At 37.7% G+C, this 15,292-nt stretch overlaps 1 protein-coding gene across 4 annotated transcripts in view; it reads right to left on the reverse strand.

Moving 5' to 3' along the window:
• Positions 1–15,292, reverse strand: part of FAM185A (family with sequence similarity 185 member A) — a 97,890-nt gene that overhangs the window by 32,390 nt on the left and 50,208 nt on the right. For all 4 annotated transcript variants that reach the window (XM_072653169.1, XM_072653167.1, XM_072653166.1 and 1 more), the window contains one exon: positions 13,252–13,386. In XM_072653169.1, coding sequence (XP_072509270.1) covers positions 13,252–13,386 — 135 coding nt within the window. The remainder of the gene's footprint in view (positions 1–13,251; positions 13,387–15,292) is intronic.

Consider the following 15,292-nt stretch of genomic DNA (forward strand, 5'->3'; position numbering starts at 1 on the left):
CCACAATTAGGAGTACCTACAGGTGAATTACACCCATTGTATGACATGCTGAAAGGAGATCCTGACTTAAATTCACCACGAGAATGGACTCCTCAAGCTTTGGAGTGCATCTCCAAAATTCAAACAAAAATCGTAGAGGCTAGCACCAGGAGATATGTAGCCACACTTATTCCAGACCTAGAGACTGCCTGCATATCAACTCAATTAGAAATTGGACAGTTGCTAGCGGAAGTCCAAAACACCATAAGAGGACGTATGTTCCCATTCCACATTTTACATATAAGATCACACTCCAATCTACCAGGGCCTCTAGCAGAAGGAAATGAGGTTGTGGATCGGGTAGTGTCAGGAAGTGTATACCTAGAAACCACTGAGGAAGCTCAGCAGGCTCACAATAAGTTTCATATATCACCAAAATCATTAAGACATTTATATAAACTTAGTAAGAAAGAGGCCCGAAAGATTGTAAAATCATGCACAGCATGCATTCCTTTCCAGCCACCGATGCCATGCAGAGTGTACAATCCTAAGGGATCACATCCTAATGATATCTGGCAAATGGATGTGACTCACATAGCTTCATCTGGGAGGCTTAAATATGTCCATGTGTCTATAGACACTTTCTCCAGTTTCATCATGGCTACTCTATGCACCGGAGAGGCAGTTAAGGATGTGTGTAGTCATATGCTTCAATGTTTTGCCACCCATGGCATCCCACGACTATTAAAGACTGATAATGGCCCAGCATACACTGCTTCGGCCTTCCAAAAATTTCTATCAGAATTCGGAATTTCTCATGTGACTGGGATCCCCTATAACCCCACAGGACAAGCCATAGTAGAACGTGTGAACTGCACCATAAAACAATATGTCCAAAAACAAAAAGGGGGAGCTTCGGGACCCAGGTCCACGGCACATGATCAATTAAAATTGGCACTTTACACTATCAATTATTTAAAATTCGATGAGCACGGTCTTACGCCTGCCATGAAATACATGGTCAGATCAGGCAGACCACCAGATGATTTTAAGAAAAGATTGGAATGGACGCCTCCGGCCACGGGGCAGACAGCCATGTGGCGAGATCAGGAAGGGCAATGGCATGGACCACGTATCATACTAACTTGGGGCAAGGGTTATGCTTGTATCTTTACAGGAGACAAGGAGATTTGGGTACCAGTGAAAAGACTACGGGTCGTACAGCACCAGGAAGAAATCACAGGGAGTCCGCCAGAGAAGGAAGAAGAAACTACAACACCTGAGCCATGAAATTGGTCAGCTGCATCTTACTGCTTCTAACAGCGAGCCAGGCCAAGGACCAGTATTGGACCTTTGGACGTTAGTAGTCATTTCAACTTTACAGGACTGGTGAAGGGCTATCCTTGGTGTTTGTACAAATAATGTATCAGTGGGATTTAGGGAACAACTGAAGATGGATCACGAATTCTATCAGGCCATTCTTATGTTAAGAAATGATGTAATAGCAATTGGGGATGAACTGCAGGCCATAGAACACAATTGGCTTTAAGATGTGATTACAGATATCGTCATTTTTGTATGATGAACAAATTGTACAATGATACTAAATTTAATTGGGAAGAAATAAGAGCTCAGTTACATGGTTTAACACTCACCAACGTTTCAAGTGAAATGAAACTGTTGGAAAAATTGGCATTGGATATAAATACTCAAGGGACAAAAAAGTTAATACCTGAAAATTTTGTTTCAGACATGATGCAACTTTTGGTCATTCCACCTCATTGTTTAATTGGCTAAATCCATTGTTGTCAGGAAGTATTGTTATCCTGATTGTTATATGTCTCATACCAGCATATCTCAAATGTGCCCTACGAACTGTAAAAGATACAATGAAGATGCTTACTGAAAATCAATTCAAGCTGAGAGATGTACAAACCTGTGAAGGTCATCAGGTCTAAAACAAAAAGGGGGAGTTGTAAGGGGCGCTGACCGCCACACCATCTGGGATGCCACACTGACAGACATCAGGTAAACTGAGTCCAGAGCAGGGAAGGGTGAACAAGATGGCGCTGGAAGGGACGGCCCCACCCCTGGTTTGTTGTTGTCACTATAGTTCCAGCTTGTGTTCATTTCTATCGTTTCGGGTTTGTTTATGTGTGTTACCATGGTTCACTGGGCTAGCTGGCAGAGACTGTATAATCAGAGTGCTTGCTTGAATAAATCGGAGTTGCTTTACTGACCTGCTCTCCTGCCTCATTCTCTTACTCCCGAGCTCCACAGGAGGACAAGCAGCCTGCTCGCCAGGCATAAGACTTGCTCCTCTCGGTAAGCTATGCCATAACCATAGCAACTTGGCACCCACCAATGTGGGGCCAATAGCACACATCCCTCCAACATTTATCATCTTCCTATTGTCATATTTGCCAATCTGATAGGTGTGATGTGGTACCTCAGAGTTGTTTTGATTTGCATCTCTCTAATCAATAGTGATTTAGAGCATTTTTCATATGACTACAGATATCTTTAATTTCTTCCTCTGAAAACTGCCTGTTCATGTCCTTTGACCATTTATCAATTGGGGAATGACTTGTATTTTTGTACATTTGACTCAGTTCTCTATATATTCTAGGAATGAGGCCTTTATCACAGACACTAGCTGCAAAAATTCTTTCCCAGTTTTCTGCATCCATCCAAATCTTGGTTGCATTGCGTTTGGTTGTGCAAAAACTTTCCAGTTTAATGTAATCAAAATTATCCATCTTGTACTTCATAATGCTTTCTATGTCTTCAATTCTTTCCTTCTCCACAAATCTGATAAATACGCTATTCCTTGCTCCACCAATTTGTCAGTAGTATCAATCTTTATACCTAGATTGTGTATCCATTTGGACTTTATTCTTGTGTATGGTGTTAGGCACTGGTCTATGCCTAGTTTCTGCCGCACTGTTATCCAGTTTTCCCAGCAATTTCTGTCAAACAGCAAGTTCTTATCCCAGAAGCTGGGGTGAGATTTATAAAAAAAGAAAAAATAACAAATGTGAGAAGGCTGTGGGAAGAAGTACTTTGGTGCACTTTTGGTGGAGCCAAGGCATTTGTCCAGCCATTCTGAGAAACAATGTGGAATTGTGCCAAGCAATACCACTAGGTCCATACCCGAAAGAGATCAAATAAAAAGGAAAACTACCTACAGGGACAAAAATATTTATAGCAGCTCTTTTTTTTTTTTTTTTTTGTGGTGGCAAAGAACTGGAAACTGAAAGGTAATCCATAAATTTAGGAACTGCTAAACAAGTTATGGTATACATACACAATGGAATGCTACAGTGCTATAAGATATAATGAAGGGGATAGTTTTAGAAAAACCTAGGAATAATTGTACGAACTGATGCAAAGTGAAGTGAGCAGAACCAGGATCTATACAATAACAATAGTATTATAAAGACAAACAATTTTGAAAGATGTAGGAACTCTGATCAACATAATGTAAGCAGCCACAGTTCCAGAGGACACATACTGAAGCGTGCAACCCACCTCCAGAGACAGTCCACTTTGGACCCAAAGTGCAGACTATACATTTTGGGACATGACTCATGTAGGAATTTGTTTTCCCTGACTACATATATTTGTAACGGATTTTGGTTTTCTTTCTCAATGAGTAGAAGAGAGAAAGGAGGGAGGGAAAGAAGGTGGAACTGAAAATAAAGTAAAATTACATTAAAAAACTATAAGGAGCTATTCCTGACTAGAGAAACACCAGGACCAACACAGTTCCTGGGAAGCTGTATTCAGCTGAATCAATGCAGTGGCCATGCTGAATATCTTTGTTAGATATTTTTCTTCTGCAGTTAAGAAGTAAATCTCCTTTTGTTAAGTAGATGTTCTATAAGTAAGTTGTGTCATTCCAACATCCAACCTAAACTACTAGTGGTCTGGCCAGAACCAGGACTTTTGTACAATACGTGAGCATTGAAGGCCTTCTACACCCTGGGCCAAATCTACCCCTCCAACTTCATTTTCCATTTTCTGATCTGAAGTTTCTTGTCTATATAATGAGGGGGTTTGACTAGAAGGCCTCAAAGCCCTAAACTATGATCCTATGACTGTACTCTTTTGTATAGCTCTTGATTCCATAACACTCTTTCAATTGTCCTTTGAACTCACGTGTGATTCCTGACTCTGTATAGGCTACATTTTTATGATAACTAAGGAGATTCCACTTATCTTGATGAACACTTAAAAAGAGAAAAGAAGTGAGTACAAATGGGAAAGAGACAGAGAGCTTAAGAAAATATATTGTTTGGGAAAGAATTAGAGGATTGGGGAGAATGGAGCCATCAATCAAATGAAAACAAACCCATCAAACTGTCTATAACATGGAGAATATCAGAGCACTACTGAAGTCATACAGTATCTATCCCAAAGGCACTGGCTGTAGTGAAAAATGGAAAATCTTTATTTCCAACCTATCAATAAAACGAGCAATCTTCTTGCAATGGTATCATAAGTTCTGGTGTTCAATTAAAAACAACTTAAAAGAAATTTCCAACCCAAAGGACCCTTTCTTGATACAGTTACTAAACTTTCCTTTTTTTGCGTCTAATGGAAAATCTTGTCATGGCTGACAAAACCATGTACATATAAAACTCAAGGGAAAAATGAAGCTTCAGCATACTCTAGACTAGTCATTTTCAGAGTCTGTTAAACCAGGACACTGGACTTTTTCCCATTTGTAGGAAAAAAGCTATCACTAGGTTTGAAAAAGTGCCATTCAGTGGGACTGAAGAGCATGCAGTCCTTCTTCCAAACCATGGTGTGATAAATTGCAAATCTAATCCATTTGTGCCCTACTCCTGCCTAAAAATAGCAGGCTTGGGAATTCCCAACTTAGTCGTTTTCATTTGTCCCCAAAAGATTTATGTTCATCTGTTTTATGTAAATGAAAGGACCCCAGCGGTGCTGACTTTGTACTATGTACCCCGCTAGCTAGCTAGAAAAAAAGCAAACAAACACCATCTCTAAGCAAGCAGACAAGAAACTTTGAAACAGGCACTGCAGTGTGGCTTCATGCAGTGCAACAGGGTTTCATATCTGAAGAGATGGAACTTCAACACATTGATCAATGGCATGACTTTCTTACCAGAAAGTTTTCACCATATGATTAAAAAAATTCTGTTTCTTCCCTAACTGGGAAGAGCACCTCAACTGCTAACAAATTATCTATGGCCTATCAGCCATATGGCTCTGTAGTAGGGGTTTCTGAAGATGAATCCTCAACCTGAGAGTTATACCTCAGAGGTCATTTCCTTTTAAGTTTAAAACAACACACTATGCTTTTATAGGTTACAGAATGGATTACAAGGGACAACAAACACCAAGAGAAGCTAGAGAGCAGGAAACAATAACACTACAGGGCTGACACATAAAAATCACTTTGGAAAGCCTGAGAAAATGGGTCCCCTTAGGGGACCAAATCTTACTGGTCTGATTTCTTATGGGAATTATCAAGAACAAATCATGCTACAGATGCAATCCAGACTTCACAATATAGTTATTTCTGTTCTTTTCATCACAGGCACTGTGTAGGGGGACCAGCTGACCTTAGTTACAATTATAACCCATATCTGAGCTATTCATTATTTCCAAAATAGAGATTTGGCTTAGAAATCTCCACAGAGTAAAACAATCTGCCTTACTTTAACTGTCATATAATCACATCTACTCGATCTGTTAGACCTCAGGCCTTTTAGTTTTCAGACTAAAACTATAAAATGAAACATGGTGATCTCTCTTTAACCCAAACATCAAACTTACCCATCAACTAGCTCCTGCCTTGTGTCTGCAGGTCTACCAGAGATGAAGTGATAAAAGTGTTTCAGGTCAAATTGCACTAATACTATGAAAACTACTTCATCTGTTTTTCTGGGGGTAAGAAACAGAGCCATGTATTCTTGGGGCCTGGCACATGGAAAGACAGCTCATTATCAGTAGAAAAATCTCAGACACTAACCAAACATTCAAGTTCCAAGATTCCTATTCCATCGCCATGGGCAGACTCATCTTTACTCTGTCTTTGAGTTCTTTCTATGACTCCTGGATTGGGACATTCAGGACATCCCGGGAAGGTTAATAGCACCATAAACATAAAAATAGGTTAACAGTCAATAACTGCTATGCCTCTGAAGGCTAAAGCCTTCAAAATGACACATTAGACTAAGTATAAAAGTCTACAGGTTTTCCATTTGAGTAAAAAGTGATGATGAATTCGTTCATTCCTTCTCTGACGGAACAAATACTTTTCTATTTAGGATTACGTTCCTCCTTTGAAGAAGTTCACAATGTGGTAGTGAAGGAAAATATGCAAACGCAAATAACTATAACTCAAGATATCATGTGACACTGTAAGGGAGGTGCAAATAATCTGCTTATAGAAATTTATAGAGGGTGAGATTATTCCTAACTGGAATGATGGAAGCCCAGCCAAGATGGCACAGTAGGAGGAAATGGTATAGCCTAGCTGCCCCTTGCAGCTACTGTGCAAAGACACAGAAAATGTGCCAGACTGAATGCAGGTTAGAAAATCTAAGGAAAAAAAAGGTCAGCAAGCCATTTTCCCAGACTGTGTTGGCATATTCAGACAGACAGTTTGGTGGACACCGGGGACAGGGTCTATCTGTAAGGGTTCTGAGCACAGTCTTCCAGCAGGTGGACTGAATGAAGTCCTGCTGTTATGCACTAGAGCAAGAAGAGGTCCTATTATCCAGCACAGGCCTGATGCTATACAGGAAGCAGGAACAGGTAAGTGGGAGCTCTGTCATTTTTTTCCCAGAGTTGGGTCATAGATACAGTGCAAACTGAGGAGGGGACCTGTGACTGAGAATGGATGATAAGGGCAATGAACCAGTGGAAGAACATGAGGCTATGTATTGGATAAAATGAGTAACAGAGGAAAGAAACACTACAAGCAGACAGAAAGAAATGATTCAAGTATCAAGGAACCAGAGTCAGGATCACACATAATTAAGCAGCTTTTGTTATAATGAAGTCAAGAGCTTGGAATACATTATTCCAGAAGGCACCAGATATAGGCTCACAACCAAGAATATTTTACTTAGAAACCTGCAGTATAATCTTACAGGGAAAAATACTGTTAATGAAACCGAGGAAAGACTCCTTATGAAAAGACCAGAGCCAAATAGAAACTCTGAAATACAAACCCAGAGAAATATAATATAAAACCTCAAAAACTGGGTGGAGCTATGACGGCAGAGCAGAAGCAGAGACTTGCTACAGTTCTTTCCCCAAACCCCTCAATAAAATCTGTAAAAAATGACTCTAAACAAATTTTAGAGCAGCAGAAATCACAAAATGACAGACTGAAGCCAATTTCTAGCCTAAGACAATCTGGAAGGTCAATAGAAAGGGTCTGTCACACCAGGCTGGGAGCAGAGTGCAGTTTGGCCACAGCGCAGACTGAGCTAGAGCAGGACTTAGGGGTCGGAATTGCTGGCTGCTGCTGTGGATTTATGATTTCTTAACCAAAACTGCTAAAGACAGCTTCAAAGATCAGTTGGAAGATTTTCTTACCTGGCTGATTACAGGAGTGTGGTCTAGCCCTGTCCCGGCCCTGGCCCCAGCCCTAAGGCAACTACAGCCACTGCTGAAGTGGGGGTTGCTTCTGGAGTCCTCCACTTAACAAAAACCAAGTAATTGGCTGGGAAAATGACCAAAAGGGGAGAAAAGGAACGGACTATAGATTCTTACTTTCTTGGTGAAGAAGTATTTTCTTATATCATTGGTGACGAGGAAGATCAAAACATACAGCCAGAAGAAAACAAAGTCAAAGCTCCTGCATTCAAAGCCTCTAAGAAAATATGAATTGGTCTTAGGCCATGGAAGAGCTCAAAAAGGCTTCTGAAAATCAAGTAAGAGAAGTAGATGAAAAATTGGGAAGAGAAATGAAAATGAAGCAAGAAAATCATGAAAAACAAGTCAACAGCTTGCTAAAGGAAACTCTCCCAAATGCTGAAGAAAATAACACCTTCAAAATTAGACTAAGCCAAATGGCAAAAGAGGTTCAAGAAGGCAATGAGAAGAATGCCTTTAAAAGTCAGAACGGGCCAAATGGAAAAAGAGTTCCAAAAACTCACTAAAGAAAATAATTCCTTAAAAATTAGAATGGGGCAAATGGAAGTTAATGACTATGAGAAATCAAGAAATTATGAAACAAAACCAAAACAAATGTAAAGTGTCTCTTTGGAAAAATAACTGTCCTGGAAAATGGATCCAGGAAAAATAATTTAAAAATTATTGGACTACCTGAAAGCCATGATCAAAAAGAGAGCCTAGACATTATCTTCAAGGAAAACTGCCCTGATATTCTAGAACCAGAGGGTAAAGTAGAAATGGAAAGAATCCAACGATCACCTCCTGAAAGAGATCCCCAAAGGAAAACTCCTAGGAATACTGTAGCCAAATTCCAGAGTTCCTACTTCAAGGAGAAAATATTATAAGCAGCTAGAAAGAAATAATTCAGGTACTGTGGAAACACAATCAGGATAACACAGGATTTAACAGCTTCTATACTAAGTGATCTGAGGGCTTAAAATATGATATTTCAGAGGTCAAAGGAGATAGGATCAAAACCAAGAATCACCTACCTAGTAAAACTGACTATAATACTTCAAGGGAAAAAAATGGAACTTCAGTGAAATAGAGGACTTCCAAGCATTCTTGTTGAAAAGACCAGAACTGAACAGAAAATCTGACTTTCAAATACAAGAATCAAGAGAAGCATTAAAAGGTAAATAGGAAAGAGAAACCATAAGGAACTTATTATAGTTGAACTGTCTACATTCCTACATGGAAAGAAGATATTTGTAACTCATGAGACCTTTCTCAGTATTACGATAGTTGGAGAAAATATATATATATATGTGTGTGTGTATATATATACGTATACATACATATATGTATGCATATGTGTCTGTGTGTGTGTGTATATATATATATATATATATATATATATAGAGAGAGAGAGAGAGAGAGAGAGAGAGAGAGAGAGAGTGCAAAGGGTGAGCTGAATATGAAGAAAATCAATGGTTGAGAGGAATGTACTAGGACAAAGAGAAGGGAGAGATGGAATGTAGTAAATCATCTCACAGAAAAGAGGCAAGAAAAAAGCTTTTACAATAGAGAGGAAGACGGGAAGATGAGAGGGAATAAGTGAGCCTTCCTTTCATAATATTTGGCTTCAGGAAGGAATAACATACACACTCAATTGGGTAGGGGAGTTTATCTTACCCTACAGGAAAGCAAAGGGGAAGGGCAAAAGAGAGAGGGGATAATAGACGGGATGGCAGATTAGGGGAGAGGGAAATCAGAAGCAAACACTGACAGAGGGATGGGTCAAAGGAGAGAACTGAATAAATGGAGGGCGGGACAGGATAGAGGGAAATATAGTTAGTCTTTCACAACATCACTGTTATGGAGGTGTTGTGCATGACCACACATGTATAACCTTTATCGAATAGCTTGCCTTCTCAATGAGGGTGGGTGGGGAGGGGAGAGAATGTGGAACTGAAAGCTTTAAAAATGAATGTTAGGGGTTGTTTTTACATGCAACTAGGAAATAAGATATATAAGCAATGGGGTAGAAATCTATCTTACCCTACAGGAAAGCAGAAGGGAAAGAGATGGGGCGGGGGGAGGTGATAGAAGGGAGGGCAGGCTGAAGGGAAATCAGAATACACACTGTCCTGGGGTAGTGGTAGGGGGGAAATGGGAAGAAAATTTGAATTCAAAGTTTTGTGGAAGTGAATGTTGAAAACTGAAAATAAATAAATTTATATGGAAAAAACCCTCAAAATTCAGAAAAGCATCTATTAAATATTTTAATGGACTGCAATACAATAAACAATAAAATTATATATTCAATAAAAGGCTGCGAAAGAAGCATTGGAAATTATTGGCAACTAACTTAATCTTAAAGAACAGGTGGATCAAAGAACAAATCATAGAAATACTAATTCCTTAACAATAATGACAATAATGAGAAAATACACCGAACGTTTCAGGATATAGCCAAAGTAAATTTTGGGTTCTAAATTCCCTCCTTCCCTTCCCCTCTTTCCCCTACAACTGAGAAGGCAAGCAATATATCAATTAGCCATGTGAAATCATGCAAAATATTCGTCCATATTAGCCATGCTGCTTTTAAAAAAGCAAAAAAAATTAGTACTTCAATTTGCCCCATTTTTTCCAATCATGAGTCCTTTGGAACTGAATCACTGTATTAATCAAAGTACTTAGGTTGTTCACAGTTGATCATCATTCCAATAGGGCTATTAATTACTATGTACAATGATGCCCTGGTTTGCTCACTTCACTTTGAATCAGTTCATACAGGTCTTCCTATGTTTTCTGAAACCATCCTCCTCATCATGGAGCACAACAGTACTCTATCACAATCATATGCCACATCTTGTTCAGTCATTTCCCAATTGATAAGCATCTCCTCTATTTCCAATTCTTTGCCACCACAAAAAGAATTACTATAGTTTTGCACTTATAGGTCCTTTTTGTTTGATCTCTTTGGGGTACAGACCTATTAGTAGCTAAGTAGTTTTTAAGTGGAATTTTACATCTCAAAACCACTTAATAAATGTTTCTCCCTATTCTACCCAGACTAGAAATACAGGAACTTCTCATAGGTCTAACATCACTTTTGGTCATCACAGAAGCTTTAACCTGGGTCTAAACATGTTCATTTCATCAATTAAAGAGAAAAAGAAGAGCTTACAAACTGGGTGTGCAACTAAAAATAACCTGAAAGACAACAAATTACAAAACTGCAATAAAAATCCTGAAAAAAAAAATGAGACAATTAAAAAAAATCACTGACTTAGTAAATAAAAGTAGGAGCGTTTAAAATTAAAATAGAAAACCCATTCATTTGATTTTTTAAAATAAGAGAAAAGCCAAATAATCAGTAACAAAAATAAAAATGTTAAAAAATGTGGAAGGAAATAAAGTAAGTACTAGAAACTATTTTGCCTGATTATATACCAATAAAATTGACAATCTGAATGAAATGGTTCAATACTGACAAAAATATAAAATGCTCATACTAACAGTATAAGAAATAGAAGACTTAACCCAATCTCAGAAAAAACAACTGAACATTTCATAAATGAAATCACAAAGAAAAACACTCCAGGACAGATAGATTTGCAAGCAAATTCTCTTAAACATTTACAGAGCAATTAATTCCAATATTACATAAGCTGTATGAAAAGACAGAAAAAGACAAGATCCTACCAAATTCCTTCTATAATACAAATGTAGTCTTGATACCTAAACCAGGAAAAGTCAAGACAGAGAAAGAAAACTATCAGCCAAGATCCTTAATGAATATAGATGCAAAAATATTAGCCAGGAGACTATAGCAACATATCATAAAAGATTATCCACTAAGACCAAGTTGGATTTATACCCATAAGTCAGTGTTGATTCAATACTGGGAAAATTATCAATGTAATGGGGCCATATTAATAAGAACAACAAAACTGCATTACTATATGAAAGCTGTTGACAGGACATAACAACCATTTCTCTGGGAAAAAAAATCTCTCTGGAAAACAGATCTTTTTTTAAAGTGGTAAGTGGTAAGCAATATCCATCTAAAATCAAGAGGCAGTATCAGTACCAGGATTATATAAGAGGTCAAAGAAAAAGAAAAACTCAAATGTACAAAAATATTTATAGCAGCTCTTTTTGTAGCACTGAAGAAGTGGAAAACTAAGGGAGTGCCCACCAATTGGGGAATGGCTGAACAAATTATGCTTTACGTATGAAATGGAATACCACTGTGCTAGTAAGAAATGACTGTTTAAAAGAAACCTGGGAAGATTTTTATGAAGTGATACAGTGAGGTAAATAGAACAATTTATACAACGATAATATTTGTAAATGTAAAAATCTTTGAAGACTTAAGAACTCTGATCAGTAAAATGATGAACCACAATTCCAGAGGCCTTATGAAGAAACATGTTACACACTTCTGACAGAGGAATAAATTCAAGGTTCAGATCGAGACATTTTTTTAGACATGGTCAATGCAGAAATTAGTTTGAGCAAATCATGCATATTTGTTAACAAGAGACAAATATATCAGCTTTACAATCTCTTCTTTTTCAAATCCAGTATATAAGATTATAAGTATTTTCTGTTGGATTCACTGTTCCTAAATTTTCAACCAAGCCAAGACAGTGTACCTAGTGAGATTTTAGTTGGACCTGAATTTATATAGAGCTTATTTTAACTGCTATTATATTTTTAGTTAGAACTATATTATTATACAGAGGTAATATGGTACTGGATAGAGGGCCCAACTTTGAATCAGTAAGACTTGGGTTCAAATCCTATCTATAACATATACTGGTGGTGTCATCATGAGTGAGAAACCTCTCTGAGAATAAAAGTAACAGATAAATTCATAATGTACATAAGTGGAGGGAGTTTCTACACTGAAAAAATACACAAGTCCAAACTTTCTTGCTCCCTCCAAATAAATATTCAAAATATGTTTCAGTGTCTTTTGACATGCCTAAACTTGATCATCTTTAGAAAATATCCCCATATTTCTATTTGTTATCTCATGGGTAAGAAGTGTTTTATACACACACACACACACACACACACACACACACACACACACACACACACACTCTCTCTCTCTCTCTCTCTCTCTCTCTCTCTCTCTCTCTCTCTCTCTCTCTCTCTCTTCACTGTTTATGTCAGTGATGTCCTGGGTAGGGGTTAAAAGAAAACATTACCAACTAAAGGACTAAGACAAGTATAGTATGAACTTCTTGCTTTTGTGCAACTGAATCTTCGGGATACAAACTACATCAGCAATGATACGATGGCACAACCAACAAGTCATTCTGATTCTACAGACCACTTTTGAGTCTTGAGTTTTAGCACGTATACTTAACTCCTTTTTGGGGGATCATTTCTGGGCCAGAAACTAATTTTGTCAATGTAATCAAAGGAATATCTTGGTCACATAATAAGCTATTCATGGGTAGTTTAGGAATCCCCAAAATAAAATACTTGGATCATATTATATATAGCATTAGAAGAAGGAAGCCCTGGAAACTAGGATGTCACGTGGGAGGCAATTAAGTCATAAAACTGTAGTCAAATATATGAATTCATATTTCAGCATGGACAATGACAATTCATCAGGAGGCAAAAGTGGAACTTTCTTACCGTTGATGGTTATACCATTGTCTTTTGGAACTTCTGTCATTTCTTGTAAAGTGATTTCTGGATTCACGTCAACTTTGCTCCCTGACAAATGCAAATAACCTTTGAGAGAGGATGGGACTTTGATTGTAATAGACCCTGGAATGAATGAAAAGACTAGGTTATCCATGCAAACAATGAAAAAATAGAATACCCACACTACATCCTTTTCTCTACCCAGTTAATTTAACAAGGGACTGTTTCCACTCCTATAGCGTTTTTCTGTCTATACCTTTCCCCTACACATTTCCACTCTAATCTCTTTTCCTTGTCCCCAGCTGGACAGAGACTGATCAAGGCAATTCTGTGGGCACATGGTATCCACATTCACTTCAGGCAGATGAGTCATGAGGCCATTCTGAGCTACCATCTCTTCTGTAAACAGCACAAGCCAGCTCATGGTCCCAGAAGATGCATAGTCAGCAATTTACTTCATCTCCAGCTTGCAGTCAGGGCTTGCTATTATTTCCACACTGAGGTCAACTGTGTTTTATGAATCATCTGTTGGAGAAAATTCTGTAACCTGCACAACCCTGAGGCTGGCTCCATGAACCCATACATTACAGGACTCATGACTTTAAAGGATTTATTCCAAATGCAGCCAAAATAAACGGTTATACCATTGTACTGACTGCATATACACATTTCAAATTCTGGGAATGAGGACTTTTAGGTCATAGGATTCTAGACCTAGAGTTAAAAGGAACCTTAGAGACTTCCCAATCCAAACCTCTCATTTAACAGATGAGGAAACTGAAGTTCAGACAGGTGAGATGACTTTCCCACAATCTCACAGACAGGAAAAGATCAGAGTTGGGATTTGAACTTGGCTCACATGGCTCCAGCATCACACTTTTAACACATGGTTTCCAAGATGACAATCCTAAGACAAAAAGTTTCCTGTTGTGCAAGAATTTTTTTTTTTTAAGATATAAAGGGATCTCAAGAAAAAATTTTTGATGATGTAATAAGGTACCTTAGAAAAGTTTTATGTAAAAGGTTTTTTGTTTGAATAGTAGACTTTGAATAGGCAGACTTCATTCAGTTTTTAAGTACCTGGAGCAAAGAATGAAAACTTGTTTTCTGTACAACTACATAGATATATCTATATATCTATATCTATATCTATATGTAGATATAGATATATCTATCTATCTATATATATTCAAACTCCTGCTGGAGAAAATCAAAACAATTTTTTAGTTGGTTATGGAAGACTTTTCAAAACACTTTTAACACTGGCTATACTATAAACTCATCAGCTCATTACTGTTTTAGCAGCTTTCTTATCACTGTCATTATATAGCAGTCAACATATATAAGACAGTCTTATAAGAGCATCAGCCGGGCAAGGTAGTCAGTATGTATACAGAGTTTGTTTTGAGGATTAAGTTGTGAATGCATTTTTAAAAAAAGGTTTTAATTGCACATTTTCCATATAGTCTGGTTAATATCAGCCTTAGTCACATTTAAGTAATTCCACATCTGGTTGGGAAAAAACTAAAAATATTATTTATTCCCACCCTGAGAGTGAGATCTGTAAATGACTGGCAACTGAAAATAACTGAGCACAGAAATAAACTTAGAGAGTTACTTTCATTTTTTTTTTTTTCAGAACCTTTTGTGGTTGGAGGGTAATGCTGCTGGGGTCCTTTAAAGCTCAGGGAAGATGAATGAACTCACTTATGTGCAGGCAGGCAAAAATAGTAACAGATAATCCATACCATTTGCAAAAAAGTTATGATAAAATAATATTCAAAACTTAAATGTGAATGCTGAATGTAGCAAGGTCTTCTTATCTAGGAAGATTTAGGCCTACATCGAAAAGAGAAAAAAACTGGGAGGAGAGAAAATGGAAACATTTTTTTCCTAGGAATTTTTTTCTCAAAAAGAAAAATCAGGAAGCAAAAGAAAACATACAGGCTTCCAACTCTAAATATGCCAGAATCTTAAGTGTTCCAATGTTAGTCAATAACCATTCTCCTTTAGCAAAATCTAAAACTTG

The sequence above is a fragment of the Notamacropus eugenii genome, chromosome 3, assembly GCF_028372415.1.
Source record: "Notamacropus eugenii isolate mMacEug1 chromosome 3, mMacEug1.pri_v2, whole genome shotgun sequence".
NCBI classification, from domain to species: domain Eukaryota; kingdom Metazoa; phylum Chordata; class Mammalia; order Diprotodontia; family Macropodidae; genus Notamacropus; species Notamacropus eugenii.